The sequence below is a fragment of the Zonotrichia albicollis genome, chromosome 4 (genome assembly GCF_047830755.1).
Source record: "Zonotrichia albicollis isolate bZonAlb1 chromosome 4, bZonAlb1.hap1, whole genome shotgun sequence".
In the NCBI taxonomy this organism is placed as follows: domain Eukaryota; kingdom Metazoa; phylum Chordata; class Aves; order Passeriformes; family Passerellidae; genus Zonotrichia; species Zonotrichia albicollis.
The window spans coordinates 37,429,661-37,444,455 of NC_133822.1; the positions used below are offsets into that span (position 1 = coordinate 37,429,661).

At 37.7% G+C, this 14,795-nt stretch overlaps 1 protein-coding gene across 1 annotated transcript in view; it reads left to right on the forward strand.

Moving 5' to 3' along the window:
- The first annotated feature begins 381 nt into the window (after positions 1–381).
- Positions 382–14,795, forward strand: part of NUP205 (nucleoporin 205) — a 45,624-nt gene continuing 31,210 nt past the window's right edge. Inside the window, exons 1-11 of the mRNA XM_074539549.1 lie at positions 382–538; positions 3,549–3,691; positions 4,720–4,891; positions 5,813–5,957; positions 6,761–6,920; positions 8,099–8,327; positions 8,484–8,648; positions 9,381–9,556; positions 11,460–11,576; positions 12,751–12,888; positions 13,938–14,088. Coding sequence (XP_074395650.1) covers positions 511–538; positions 3,549–3,691; positions 4,720–4,891; positions 5,813–5,957; positions 6,761–6,920; positions 8,099–8,327; positions 8,484–8,648; positions 9,381–9,556; positions 11,460–11,576; positions 12,751–12,888; positions 13,938–14,088 — 1,624 coding nt within the window. The 5' untranslated portion in view covers positions 382–510. The remainder of the gene's footprint in view (positions 539–3,548; positions 3,692–4,719; positions 4,892–5,812; positions 5,958–6,760; positions 6,921–8,098; positions 8,328–8,483; positions 8,649–9,380; positions 9,557–11,459; positions 11,577–12,750; positions 12,889–13,937; positions 14,089–14,795) is intronic.

Below are 14,795 nucleotides of genomic sequence, written 5' to 3' on the forward strand. Positions count from 1 at the left end.
TTTTTAAAGACTTCAATCGGAAACCAGACAAGCTGGAATCACCCTGATTTTTTTTTTTTTTCAATTAAAAAATAAATTTAGATATTCTAGTGAATATATCTCCCAGTGCAGTGTCTGAATTCAGGTATTTAGCCATATTCAGTGAAAACGGCTTATAGGGGGCAGGGCTTGGAAGGAAAGACTCACTTGAGCGTGGCATGGAAAGGAAAAGGGAAAGAAGAACGGAACGGCACGGAGTCGCTGTGTTATTTACATCAGAGGAGAAAGGCGGGAGTGCAGGAGCACGGCGCTCTCCCTTCCCGCAGCCGCCTGCAGCGAACGCGAAGCGGGCAGGCACGCTGAACCTGCACTGACTACAGCTCCCAGCAGCCCGGGCGCGGGGCTGCCCCGCCGCGCCGGAGCGCTGCCCCTGCCGGGCCCAGCCGCGCGGTGCCGCGGCAGCGAGGCGGGCCCAGGCACGCCCGGGCCTTCCTCGGGCGCCGGCGCCGGACGCGCCTCCCTCTGCCCAAGATGGCGGCTCCGTTGGCGGTAAATTCGGGTAAGAACAATCTGAGCGTGGGGCTGCGGCTTCTCCTCCGCCTCTCCCCGCGGCCATCCCGCTCCGCGGCCGCCGGCGGCCCTGTGCCTCTCCTCCGAGCCCGCGGAACCGGGGCGGCCGCCCTGGGCAGGCCGGGCGTGGCGAGGCGGGGCCCGGCGGGCAGCGGGGAAGGGCTGCGGGGCGCCCGGCCGGTGCGGGCGCGGTGTGCGGGCAGGCGCTGGAGTGCGGCCGCCCGTGCGGCGGTGCCCGGGCTCGGGCCGCGCAGAGCTGCCCGGGGACGAAGCTCCGCGGTCAGAGCTGCCGCCATGCCTGGCTGGACCTATTGGGGAGTCACGTCAGGCAGCCGAGGCCTCCTTGCTTACCGGGGACTGTGTAGCTCCGTGTGCATGTGGTTAGGCATCACTTCGGTATTGCGCTCATCTCCTAGTGCTGTGTGGTGTAAGAGGCAAAAGGGAAATATATCCAGAATCTTGCCCTGCTTTCTGCATGAAGTGCCATTCAGTAGTTAGAGAAAACAAAGCCCCTATCCCTCTTTAGCCTTCTTTTTGTAAGACTGGACCAGGTCACTTCTTTCAGCCTCTCATTCATTCTGTTCTCTGGCTCGCTATTTCAGTGTCTAGCTCTGGCAAGCCCAAAATTAGACACAGTGTGGGAGTTAAGGACTCTTGAGATGCCTAAACAATCACTTACTTGCATTTGTTGGCTACAGCTGTTAATAGAGCCTGGAGCCTTGCTATGAGCCTGTGCTGCTAACTGGTGTTCAGCCTCCTGTCTGCCAGGACACTTGGGTGTTCGTCTGTAAGGCTGCTCTCCAGAAGCTCCCTTGGTTCCCAGTCTGTGCACCTGCGTTGTGTGTGAGATAGTGCATTTACTCTTGTTGAGCTTCATTAGGTTAACAGAAGGAGAATGGAGACCCTATGAAAAGTTATAACTGGCATATAGGCCAAAAGGTCTGTAAATAAGGTTTTGAATGTCAATAGTGACAGTTATTAGTCATTATTAGTTCTAGTTAATAGAATTAAAACCTCCATTCCTGTGGCAGGCAGATTTTACTGAGAAGATTTTTGATCTCACTGAATGGATTGCATCCCTGTAGCCTTACAGAAAAGCAGTAATAAAGCAAAGACTCTTCATAAAAAACTATGGCTTTGTTGAAGTGAAAATTGGAGTAGTTCAAATGAGACTATTTGATGAGTTACACAGCAAGAGAGTCTATAGCCTTATAATTAAAAAAAAACCTAGAGGAATAAGGAGTTTTTTACAGGAATTTTGAGAAAAATTTAAAGCAGATGTGGTACTAAAACTAGTAAAGATTTTGCCTTAGGTTATAGTATATTGCTTGTGGGAACAGACATATCATAGTTGGGTCTGACACTTGGCAAAATGTTCAGGCTTATAAGCATCAACTGCCACTGTTGCCAAGAGAAGCAACTCAGCCTGTCTTTTCCTGCTGTCCCTGATGGGACAGTCAGCCTTTCTAAAATTAGTAATAATAGAACAGCTGAAGTGGGAAAAAGTCAGCATGGTTGCTGAAGTCCCACCTCTTCCTATTCCTGGTACCTATTCCTTTCTCTGCAGTAACTAATCTTTGTGCCATTGCAGAGCAAACTGGGTTGAAGATGTGATCCTGTTGAAAATAAACTCCTTTTTGGATTAGATTTTGCTTTGAGAAATTTGACCCTTAGTTTGTTCTAATTCCCTAGAGTACATGAGTTTGGACTGATGCAAAGCAATGTGGTAGGGAAAAGAGCAAACAAATGGGCCAGGGAAGTAATTGAACAGCTTTTGGCAGGCACTGTGGTTGGCTGCTGGTGTTTATTGGACTTGGTAATGTAGTTAGAGTGAAAAGACAATTTCAAGTGGAAATAAATCTGAACTCTGAAGTTGTGTGGGACAGCCAGTTACAGCTACGTGTGAAATTATGCATGCAGTAGTAGCTATTTCTAGGCAGGGGTAACATTGTAGGAGTTAAAACACTGATGCTCAGAAAAGGCAAATTTATATCTTTTTTACAGGTTGGCCTGACACAGCCATACTGGCACTGCTAAATGTGTTGTCTCAGTCATTTGTAAATTCACATGTAGCTACTCAGCATGAATGGCTTCACCATTTAAGTGTGTAGACTTCACCATTTAAATATGGCAGTCTTTGATCTGACATTCTAGAGGTACTTTGAAGCTTAGGAGATTGGCATTTTGATTGTTGGGAGGGATATCAATTTTAGTTTGAGTAATCAAAGGAGTTTGTGGCCTCTCAACAGCAAATGTTTTTCTCTGATTAGTGAGGCAGGATTTTACACCCCTTCCAGATGACTGGCTCAGTACACACTGGTTCATCTCTGACAATGTAGGAGCAATAAGGGTGATTTAAATAGCTTGCTTTTGCTTAAACTGCTTTTGGTTTTCCCAGAGCTGTTTTCCCAGCTTGCTCACTTCAGTAGTAACCTTTGCAAATGGTTGAAACAATTTTTCTCTAGCCATCTGCTGTAATGCAAGAGTATTGTATATTTTGATTTGATGTGTTGTTTGGCTTATAGTGAAGGGAGTCCTTTTCTGGAGCGTTCTGTAGAAGTGGTAGAGTAATAGTTCTGAAGGGATTTAAAAGACATCTAGATGTGGCACTTGGGGACATGGTTTAGTGGTGGACTTGGCAGTGTCAGATAAATGCTTAAACTCAATGAACCTTAAAGGTCTTTTCCAGCCTAATACCTGTATTGTAAGTATTCTTGTAAGATGACTTTCAGTCCCAGAATTTAGGTGTATATATAATCTCTTTTGGTTCTTTACTTCTTTGGATGCAATTAAGTTTTATATCGGACCATTGTTGTTTTTTCTTTTTGTTTTGTGCCTTAGGAAAGGAAAATATACTTTTCTTGATGTGTGTAAGAGTATACTGACATGCCAAGAGTAACAGTAAACTAAAAAAGAGTCTACTTATTGAAAGCAATATAGAAATAATTTGTTTTCTTCCTCTCTCTATTTTAAATACATTATTTTATCTGTTCTTTTAGCTGCAAGCTTGTGGGGTCCGTATAAGGACATATGGCAGACTGTAATGAATGCCATTTGGAAAAGGCAACCTGAAGCTGTTCATCGTCTCGATCAAGTTTTAAAGAAGCACAAATCTGACTTCATTTCTCTCTTCAGAAATCCGGTACTGGACTGATGCTCTCTTCTGGAATGAGCTGGAGAGTTGATGATTTCCTCTGTCTTATATTGTTGTCTTACCTGCCATTTTAGACCCTGGCCATCCTTTTCATGTGACATTTTTGTAGTACATAACACAGATGTGTTATATCAGTCCTGTTCTGCTGTAAGAATACTAATAGTACTAAGTGGGAAAAGAAATACATACATATTGTATTGTGTCATCTACAGGATAATTTTATCTATGATGATTTTTTTTCCTCTCATTATTTGAGTGCTGTTTTGAAAGGAATACTAAAAGTATTTGATGATCCATCAGTCATGTATTAACCTTTTTTGTTACTCTTGTGTATCTGAACTAAAGCACAAAGTATTTTGTCTGGTTTTGCTCAAAAATCAACCAGATTGACAAACAAAAAATAGGTGAACACATGAACTTAAAAAATACAGAATGTGTCTTGTTCAGAATGCCAGATAATGTGAAAAAACTCCCTGTTTCTTGGCTGGTGGATTGTAAGATAGTAGCTAGAAATATATCATCTTTCAGAGGTGTAATTTCTCCAATAGTAGATGGCTTTTTTAAATTGAAAGGTCAGAAAATTTAACAGCTATAGAGTTTCACCAGTATATTTTAGCATCTCAGTTTAATGGAAAAAGAATGATGTAGGGAACAGTTGGGAGTAACACAACAGTTCTGATCACCAACCCAGATGTCTTTCACTGAGTTGATATAAATTCCTGTTGAGAATTTTATCAAAGTTTATTTTCAACCACTAATATTTTGAGTAAACTAAATGTCAGCACTGATTGTATAAGATTAGTTTTTTATGTTCCCACAAAGAGACCACTGCTGTCCAAGCATGAAGCATTTTTAGGATGCCTTTACTGTCTCTGTTTAAAAACACTGCCTTTGTTTTTATGATGACAACTTAACCTGACAGAGCTGTATTTGTGAGGAAGTATTAATGAGTAAAGCTTTATTCAGTATTTGATCTTGCCATTTTGAATAACTTCCGATGCTTGTTTCTCTTGCAGCCAAAAAATGTTCAGCAGCATGAGAAAATTCAGAAAGCAAGCACAGAAGGAGTTGCTATCCAGGGTCAGCAGGGAACTAGGCTTTTGCCAGAGCAGCTCATCAGAGAAGCCTTTATCCTCAGTGACCTCTTTGATATTGGAGAGCTGGCAGCTGTTGAGCTCCTTCTAGCTGGTGAGAAGGGAAAATATTCAAGATCTGGAGAAATACAGATTAAATAGGGCCTTCTTATTGAAGCGTACATTTAAAGTGAAGGCATGATACAGTGAAGGCCTTAACTTCCTATCACAGAATGTTCTTAAAAAGAAATTCTCTCTATAATGTCATATGGTAGCAAACCCTAATGTTTGTATGCTCAGCTAATGTACCCCCCAGCAAAGGGGGGTATATTCTGAGGAGGTTTTATGATTTACTTTCTGTATCATTGAATTTAAACATAATTAAAACATGATTGAGAGTTTTTCCATAAAGCAGTGTAACAGACACTGATTCTTCCAATTATGCATTAGTTATATATTGCTGTGTTATTCTCTAATCTAATAACTGATTAGTAAGAGAAGTATTCTGGAGAGTGACACATTCTTTGTGTAGAAGATTGATTTTAGAATCATTAAGTTAAAATTGTTAGTTATTACTAGCTACTGTTCATTAACTTGAAAAATTTGTTAAAGAGACAGATTGCAAATTTGTCACCTTTGGAAAGCCATCTTCAAGTCAGGCTCACTTTCTGTTTTGTACTTGAATTTTCAATGTAGTTTCAGATAGAAAATTTCATTTTTAATAAAATATATTTCTATGATAATCATCTCAAATTGATTATTAAGATGGGTACATATCAGTGGCAAATACCATTTGGACTAGCATTTAAAAAAATTTTTTGTATGTTTTAGTAGTTGAGTAATAATTTTACCAATAGCACCCAAAATATCTGAGATTGCTATTAAGTGTCTGAAACAGATCAAAGTGGTAGTGAATAACCACAGTTACTTTGAATGCAATATTTGTATTTCAGTTAGAATCACAAAGATATGGAGCTGTTATCAAGGCATGTATGTTCAGCTCTCTTTGTCTATTTCTGTGCATCTCATTCACTAGGAGAGCACCAGCAGCCTCACTTTCCTGGCCTGACCAGAGGTCTGGTGGCAGTTCTGTTGTACTGGGATGGGAAAAGGTGCATTGCCAATTCACTGCGAACCCTCATCCAGTCACGCCAAGGCAAGACGTGGACATTGGAACTCAGGTCTGTATCAGGGCCAGAAGCTGATCAAAACTCTTTGTTTTGAGTGCTTTTAGAACTAATTAGACTGAAGGGAATATGTATAGTCTCAGATTTGCTTTTTTTCTCGTAACATGGTGCAGCTGCTTTCATGTTTGTTTCTAAAGCATAATCTTTTTTTGCATGTATTTTTGTTGGATTATAGGGATATCTATTTTAGTTTCAGTTCTTTCATGCTGCTTCACCTTTTGGAAGTATTTTATTTCGCACACTGTCCCAGACATTGTTGCTCTAACTAGGGGTCATTGCTCAGTGTTTGAGTACACTGCTGTGTTCTGACTTTCTGTGTATTGTAAAAGGGAATTGTGATCCTACCTTTACTTGAAAGGAATGTACTGTCTACTGGTGAACATTACATGTTAGTATTTTTGCCTTGAAAAAGAAAGCAGTGCACACTGCTTCCAAGTTGGCTAGAGAAAGATGAAAAAATGTATTCTAGTGTAAATATAAATTGTGAATGCAGTATCTGGAAAATTGTATTTACTAATAAGAAAACCTATGAGTTATGTTCATCTTTTATATAATACTTTTTTCCTTTTAATAGAATCTTAACTAGCTGATCCCTGCCTAAAGACTCTGTATCCCTTCAGCATAATATTTTGAAGGCGCTACTTACTGATTAGTGATGCATCTTTATTTGTTCTCTGGATGTAATTTATTTGTATGTTTTTTTTGTCATCATACATTTTATGGGATTCAGTATTTTAGACATGTTTGCGACTGGAAAACTATGATTAATTGTTGAATTTATATTCTTTCCATTTCAGTCAAGAGTTAATTTCCATGACAACACGCTTTACAGATGACCTAATGGAGCAGGGTTTGACTCAGAAGATCCTCACACTTGTGTCTAACATTGATTTGAACAATGAATTTGATAAACTCCAGAGAGAGCGAGGATTGGGCAGTGAGAAGCATCGCAAAGAGGTAAAATTCACTGAGCATGGATACTCTTCTGTGTTACTCAACACATTAGGATAGAGTTAGACTGCAAGAAATCCTTTGCCTTTGCACAAAGTCTGCTGCTGTCTGAGATTACATGTATTGCTCCACAGCTTGTGTTATATCAGTGTGGGATTCACATTGCTTCCTGCATTTCTGTTTTGCTGTTGCTCCCAGATGCTAGGGCATGTCTTATTTTTAGTGAAGAATTGTAACAGTAAAAATCTAAGCCTAATATTTACACTGTGTGTAAATTTCTTCTTTTCTAAATTCTGAAGTCTGTATTTTAAATTATCAGCACTACCATTATCTGCAATATTGACATAAGAAAAGTGAACTAATTCACAAATTATTAAAACAGATGGAAACCAAGTTGAGTCAGGTGAATAATTCTCTTAATAGCCCAATTGTGTTAATATGAATGAAAGCATTTCTAATAGTCAAGTGAAAATTGCTTAAATACAGTGTCATCTTTGTAGTTCTTGGGCTTAATTGACACTGTCACTAACTGCAGCATAATTTTACTGGCAGGAAGATTTTAAATATTATTGTTTTAATTTTTGATCTCATTTCTAATGGGTGATCTGATTTAAAATCATTCTGTGTAATAATAAGTCAATTTACTTTCCATTGGATAAAGAACTAGCTTTACACTTTTACTATGAATCTAGAAACTGTGAAAAGAGTGTCTTTCTCATTTATCTTAAATTACCTTAATTTACCTTAGTTTCACCTGAAGATTGTTTTTTTGGGGCAAAGGGAAGGTTGACTGTAACTGGGGTAACTGCCAGTGCAGTTGTGTAATTAGAGACAGGGAGTGTGCCTTCTGTGTGATCCATTTACAGCTATGTAAATTCTATTTAGATTGATGTCTCTTGGCCTTGGCAGGGATACTGGTTTGTGTGTAGTCATATTCCCAGGTATCTACTCACACCTCTCATGAAATACATAGCAATATAAATGCCATTAACAAGGAGAAGCGTCCTTTTTTTGTTTAGCAAACAAACCCAGCATTTTCTGTAGCTGCTGTGTTCAGAGTGATTTTTAGTTTAAGCCAGTCATCGTGATTGACTGAGAAGGAGAAATTGAACATGTTACCAGAATAGATACATTGACCAGGTTGGTTTTTATTGTTTGTTTGTTTGTTTGTTTGTCTCGTAAAGGTTTCTGATCTCATTAAAGAGTGCCGGCAGTCCTTGGCTGAAAGTCTCTTTGTCTGGACCTGTCAGTCACCCCTGAGTAAGGATGACACTCTACTCCTCATAAGTTACCTGGAGAAGGTAACAGTGGAAGCTGATGGCTCCTTGGATGGCGTGAACTTGTCTCTTCTCATGGCTCTCCTTTACTGCTTTGATGTCAGCTTTCTGGAACAAGGGGCAGAGGATCGTGAGGGTAATGCTGGCAGCTTTCCCAGAGGTTACATTGTGCAGATGGATAAATTGTTGTTTGAGCAGTTTTGTTATTGATGAGTAACAAATTGGCAGGATTTTGCATGTGTTTTTTCACATTTGTTTACTGAGTATTGGTTTTGTGTTTTTGTTGTTGAAGACTTGATGCACCGGCTCCCTCTGCTAGCAGAAAGACAGTACATAGCAACGATCCACACTCGGCTTCAGGAGTGCCAGCCCTGGAAATTACCCGGCCTGCAAGCCACTGTCAGATTGGCCTGGGCGCTGACATTGCGAGGAATATCCCAATTCTCTGATGTGACAGGTAAAGTTCACTTGCTGCACATTAGTATTCTGAGACTGCAAGTGGTGTAAGTCAAAGGATCCATTACCTTTCTGAAGTGTTGTTAATTACTTCCTTAAAACTTTTTATATGTGGATTTGGTGGTAGTGAAATGAATTGCTCTGAAATGTACACAGATGTAGAAGTAATTACTTACTAGAGATTAATAGTGCCTCATTGAAGTGAAAGAGATTTTAACGTACTGGAAAATTCAAGCATTTAATTTTCAGTTTTAGTATCATTTGAATCTGCTTAAATCCAGAACGGATTATTGATTGTGGGTTTTTTTACATCTGTAGATGTTAGACCTCAGTATCTTGAGATGATGAATCTATTCATAATTTTATTTTTCCTTTCCGAACCTCACAAATCATCTAGCTTTCTACTACGTCAAAATTGAATCTACTCCAAAATATCTAAAAAAGAAAATGTAAACAATATCATTAATGTTTAAATAAAATAGGTTTGTGGTTCTTGGTTGACTGCCTTAGTTTTTTTGGGGTAAATGGATACGCACTGTAACGTTTATTAAAACAGAGAGTAGAGGTCATCATCTGCCATTAATTTGTCTTTTTTTCAGTCTAGTTCTCCTGTATAGTAGAAAAAACAGAGTTGATAGAAGTGTGGAAATTTGCATGTCTGTATCCTGAAATATATTTGTCTGGTAACAGAGTTTTACTTACTTCATCCCCTCTTGTGAATTTTGTTGCCCAGCTCTAGCAGAATTCACTGAGGCAGACGAGGCAATGGCAGAGCTAGCAATTGCTGATTATGTTTTCCTGTTCCTCACTGAATCTGTTGTGGCATCCGAAAATTTCTACCAGGAGGAATTTTATATTCGCAAAATCCATAACCTCGTCACGGACTTCCTTGCACTCATGCCAATGAAAGTAAGTTGTTTGTGTGAGTAGCACTTACTGAGAAGTGTGGGCATCTCTTCTATGTTCCTGTTATTTGTACAAGGTATGAGATTCAGATGTGATGCTCAGCTTGAGGTCCAGCTTCAGAAAACCTGTTTGCTTTATAGAAGCCATAATATTTGGGGTTTGTGTTCCACACTGAAGTAGAATGTGGTTTTTAAAATACTTTAGTATGGTGAGATTTGCAACACAAGCTTTTATAGTGGTAGTAGTGTTTGTTTTACATGATTAAAATTTAAATGGATGCTGAAATTCCATTTCAGTTTGGGTTTGGTTTTTTTTGGTTTTTTCCTGCTTTGGCTTAGATTTTCAGTTAGTTGTAGCTAATGCCTGAGGACAAAGAGAGATGTTCATTACAAACAGGATTTTGTAATGCAGAATATAAGACAAAATCTGACCATTGACATGCATTCTAGTTTGATGTAAGCCAGTACTAGCTGTTTCACAGGGAATTGTTAGTAGGCAATTGAGGTATAGCCTTACAAGGCAACTTTTTGTCTTAACTGCTGATAAGTAGTAGTTGGCTTATATCCTCAGCTATTTCTATTGAATCTCAAATTTTAGGTAAAAAGAAGTGTCTGTTTTGCAGGATCTTTGTTTTGCTTTGTGTGTCTGTGTAACCTTTGTTCAGTTTTACTTAAATCTCTAAGTCAGCATTTTAATTAATTCTTCTGCATAGTTTTTGAATTTATGCTGCTTGCCAGTTATGATTTGGGTAAATCTTTTGGTTGCCTCCATTGTATTCATTCAGCACTTGATAATTAATTATCAAATAATTCATTATTTAGCTTATCAACAGTTTTTTCTTGTTCAGTTAGTATACCAATTTAGCTAGTTTGCTTTGACCCTTTCCAAAGTTATTTCTAGTTTTTAATAATGTTTTCCTGTTACTATTATTTTAAACTATTTTTTCCCAATGAGACACATTATTTTGCTGCTCATTCAATTTTGCATATTGAGATATATATAGACCATGAACTAGTCTCTATTGACTGTCAAAATGTTTTATTTTTTATGTGTTGAATTGGTTGCTTACTTCTGTTTCTTGTTCTTCAATGTCTCCTTAATATTTAACAAAACTTTTAATCTCATGTTGGTTTGCTTTCTATAAGCTTCTGTTGGAGTCTCATGTCAAAAGCTTTTTGAATTTAAAATTAAATGTCCGCTGGTTTTTGTTTAATAATTAGTGTTTTTAACACAAAGAAGTTTAGAATACTGATTAAATGGCTACTTTTTCTTAAAAAATTGGTGCTGTTCTTCTTGCTCTTTTCTCTTGTTTTTCCTGTGATATTTATTGACATGTGATAATGCTTCTGACTGAGATGGAGTAACTCCAAAGTTGCATCAGTTCAGACATTTTCAAGTCATAAAGTAGCTGCAAGTAGGAATAGTCTTTAATGGTGAAGAAAGTTGTAATCCACAGATCTATATACAGGCATCAATATTTTGCATTCATGTTTGCATTTACATTACATATTTCTTTTCACTCCTTGTGAATAATGGTCTAGCAGCCTTTGAAACTGAGCTGTCTAGCTTTTAAATTAGAAAGAGGAAAAGGATCCACCTTTTGGAGCCAAACCAAAGTATCTGGTGCAATCAGTCCAGAAAAAACATGATACAAGTTGAGGGCTTTTGCTGTGTTCTAAGGGCTTTGGCAGTAAGTTATAGTCAATCACTGCAACTTTGCGTGCAAGCACTTGGGAGGGAGAGAGGATTGAAAAACTGAAAAATTGAATATTCTTGTCATGTTCGTGCAAGTACATTTGCTTTCTTAGTTTTAATAGGCAATGTAGACAATTCCATTATTTCTGTTTATTTCATTCTTAGCTAAATATAGACCACTGTTTCCTTTTCCACTTCATAAATCCTGCAGGTGAAACAGCTGAGGAACCGTGCTGACGAAGATGCTCGCATGATCCACATGAGTATTCAGATGGGTAATGATCCACCTATTTCCCTTCGGAGAGATCTGGAGCATTTAATGCTGCTAGTAAGCCTTATTTTCTTGTAAATTACTGTGACAAATAATGATTGTGACTTTCACTTGTCATCTGAAACTTGTACCTGAATGATACCATATGGTGCTGGATCTTTCCCTTTTGGGATGAATTTTTTTTTTCCTCTAGTACAGGCACTTTTCTATAATTTTTCATATAAAGGAGTTAATTTGCTGCCTTGGCTTCTGATTTTAATGTCATGGTTTTTATTATTTTTTAGTAAGCAAATACTGCATTGTTTCTTACATTTGAAGGTTTTAGAGGTTTTACCCCACTGTTGACAATTACTCTGATAAATATTTGAAATGTTTAAATAATTTTTATGTGTTGGTATATTTGTAATGAAAGTTTGGGAAGACTGTTTTGTATTTGCTTGGTAAGGTGACTCCACGAAGACTGATGGAATTACAGTATTTCAGTATTATTTCAGTAGAGTTTTGACCATAAGCTTACATTTAAAAGAATGATTTTCTGTCATGTTTTTAATAAAATAAAGAAAATCAAAATAAAATAAAATGGAAATAAAAATACTTATATTTGTTTAAGTATTAGCTATTAGGGTTACTTTACTGCACTTTCAGAAAAATCTATGTTGAAAAATAGATTTGTGTACTGAACTGAGGTGTTTGATATTTTCTGATAATTTAAAAGCTTGTATTACTAGTCTTTTCCAAAGATATCCTTCAGGTTAGGACATCAGCAGGAAAATTTGTAGTGAAATGCTTTCTTAAGCATCTCATATAGCTATAGTAAACTTAAATGAAGAAATAAAAATTTGCTCTGAGAAATTTGTATGTTCAGATAGCAGATGAGGTTTCTAATTATGATACTACCTAACTTGTAAAATTAATGTATAAAGGTAGACATACGGTTGTTTAAGGAGAAATGACACATTTTTTAGCAATGATTTAATCCGTAATAGTTAAATAGAAAATTATTAAATTTTCACTGATATGTGCATTTTGAATTTTGCTGGCTGTCACTAGTTGCAGTTCTGTTATTTAGAAGCTGTGATTTTCAGAAAGTTTTAAGAACTGGAAAACCAGCCCTGTCATGCTTTGCCTCTCAGATTTTTATAGCTAATCTAGAAGCAGTGCTTATTTTTGAAGTAATTGTTTTTTTCTTCCTGGAGTTGTTACTTTTCTTGCGTCTTCCTTTTTCTGACAGATTGCTGAGTTGTACAGGAAGGACCCCTTTAATCTGGAGCTTGCCCATGAGTACTGGTGTCCATCAGAGCCCCTGCAGACCTCCACCATCATGGGCTCCTACCTTGGAGTAGCTCACCAGCGACCCCCTCAGCGCCAGGTTATCTCCATTTTCTTGAGTAATTACTAGTAACTTAAAACCAAAGTAACAAAAGCCCTCAAGCAACAAATTTTTTGGTATTCTTATTACAGATAAGCTCTTAGAAGACCTTTCCTTTTTTCAGTGACTGAGTTGCACGTGTCCTGCTCTGCATGGCATGGTGGTTGTTGCTTCTGCCAGCCATTCACGGTTGTCAATAAACTTAGCAAGAAAGAGTACTAACAAACCTCTTTGAAAATGCTGTTTAGGTTTGATTTGTTACAGTTGCTGAATGGATTCTGATAGTTCTCTTGTGTTTTTTGTGTGATGACTTCTGCATGCCTTTTTCATTTAACTGAGAAGTTAGATTCCTTAACAATAAAAAAACCAAAACTTTATTGCAGTTGATAATATTTTAGGGGTAAAAAGTCCTAAGAATATTTTAATTATTTAAAGTCCTAAAATTATAGTCCATAAGAGACAGAACTTAAAATTAGAATGAGGACACAATCTAAGCAGATAAAGTAGACATTCAAAAAACTCTTTGGGTACCTTGGGTTCTGTCAGCCCTAAATGCTTTTTGAAGGACTGTGCAGTGCTAGGCAAAACCTAGCCAAAAAAAAATCAAAAAAATCATACACATCCCAAGACCCACCCAGAATACTGGCAACTTAAATTAGGGTCAGGTGCAAGCAAGCCTAATGTCCCTGAAAGGAATCACTGTGTGTGTGAGTCACTGTTCAGGTGTATGACAAGCACGCTGAATTCTTTACTTGCACTGTGAGATGTGCTAATAATACTCCTCTGGAACATTTGGGAGCTGAAGTAAATTTTACCACTAGAAATACAGAATTGGAGAGTTAGTATATTCTGCAGTCACATGAGTTATTATGTTTAGTTCCTCTTTCAAACATGTCTGACTGAATAGGGCAGTCTACAAAGGAACTTGTCTACCCCACCCTCATTACGTTAGAATTTGTTTTCTAAAGAACATTTACTTCTTAATGTTTTCCTATAATACTCAGCCTTTCCTTTTTTTTTTTTTAAACACTGATCTTTATTTGTTCTAGGTTGTCTTGTCAAAGTTTGTTAGGCAAATGGGAGATCTACTTCCTTCCACAATTTACATCCCATACTTGAAAATGCTGCGGGGACTGGCTAGTGGGCCTCAGTGTGCTCATTACTGCTTTAGTTTGCTAAAAGTCAATGGCAGTAGTCATGGTAAGAGAAGTGACACTTCAGCTATTTCTCAACTCCTTTTCTTTCCAAAAGTGCAAAGACTCATTTGAGATGAATTGTGGCCTCATACTTTTAACATTTCATTAGAAGTACAAAGGTGAAACTGGAAGTCTTTACTTGAAACTGTAATCTGAAATAAAACCTGCCAGATGAGGTAGTTAGATGTCTCAGCACCATGTGAGCAATTCACCTAGTGAAATAATACTTAAAAAAAAAATAAATCCATGTCTTAGCACCATAAGAAGTGCAGAATGTCAGTGTTGCTTATTACAAAACAAAAAATAAGTAATGTCTTAAAGCTAGCTGTATTTACAGAACATGCAGTGTAACTTTCCTGCGCTAATTTTGTTCAGAAGCACTTTGTTCAGTTAGAATTTTTTCATTCATTTAATACAATAGCACTTTCTCATAGTAGGAGATGCTGGTCAGTCCTGTGTTTTGCATTCATTTTGCATTGGTCAAATTATAAAAAATCCCCCTCCTTTGAAAATAGAAAAAATGCTGCAAAGATTCCAATTCATAAAACAGAAAACTTATTTATACTAGTTCTTTATATTAGCACCTTTCTGTCTCAAAAAAAACCATAAACAAGCAAAAGTCCCCAAACATAAATGATTAATTTTGGATACAATAACTTTCCTTTAAACTTTACTTTTTTCTTTAGATAAGAAACTTTTAGTTTTAGCCAT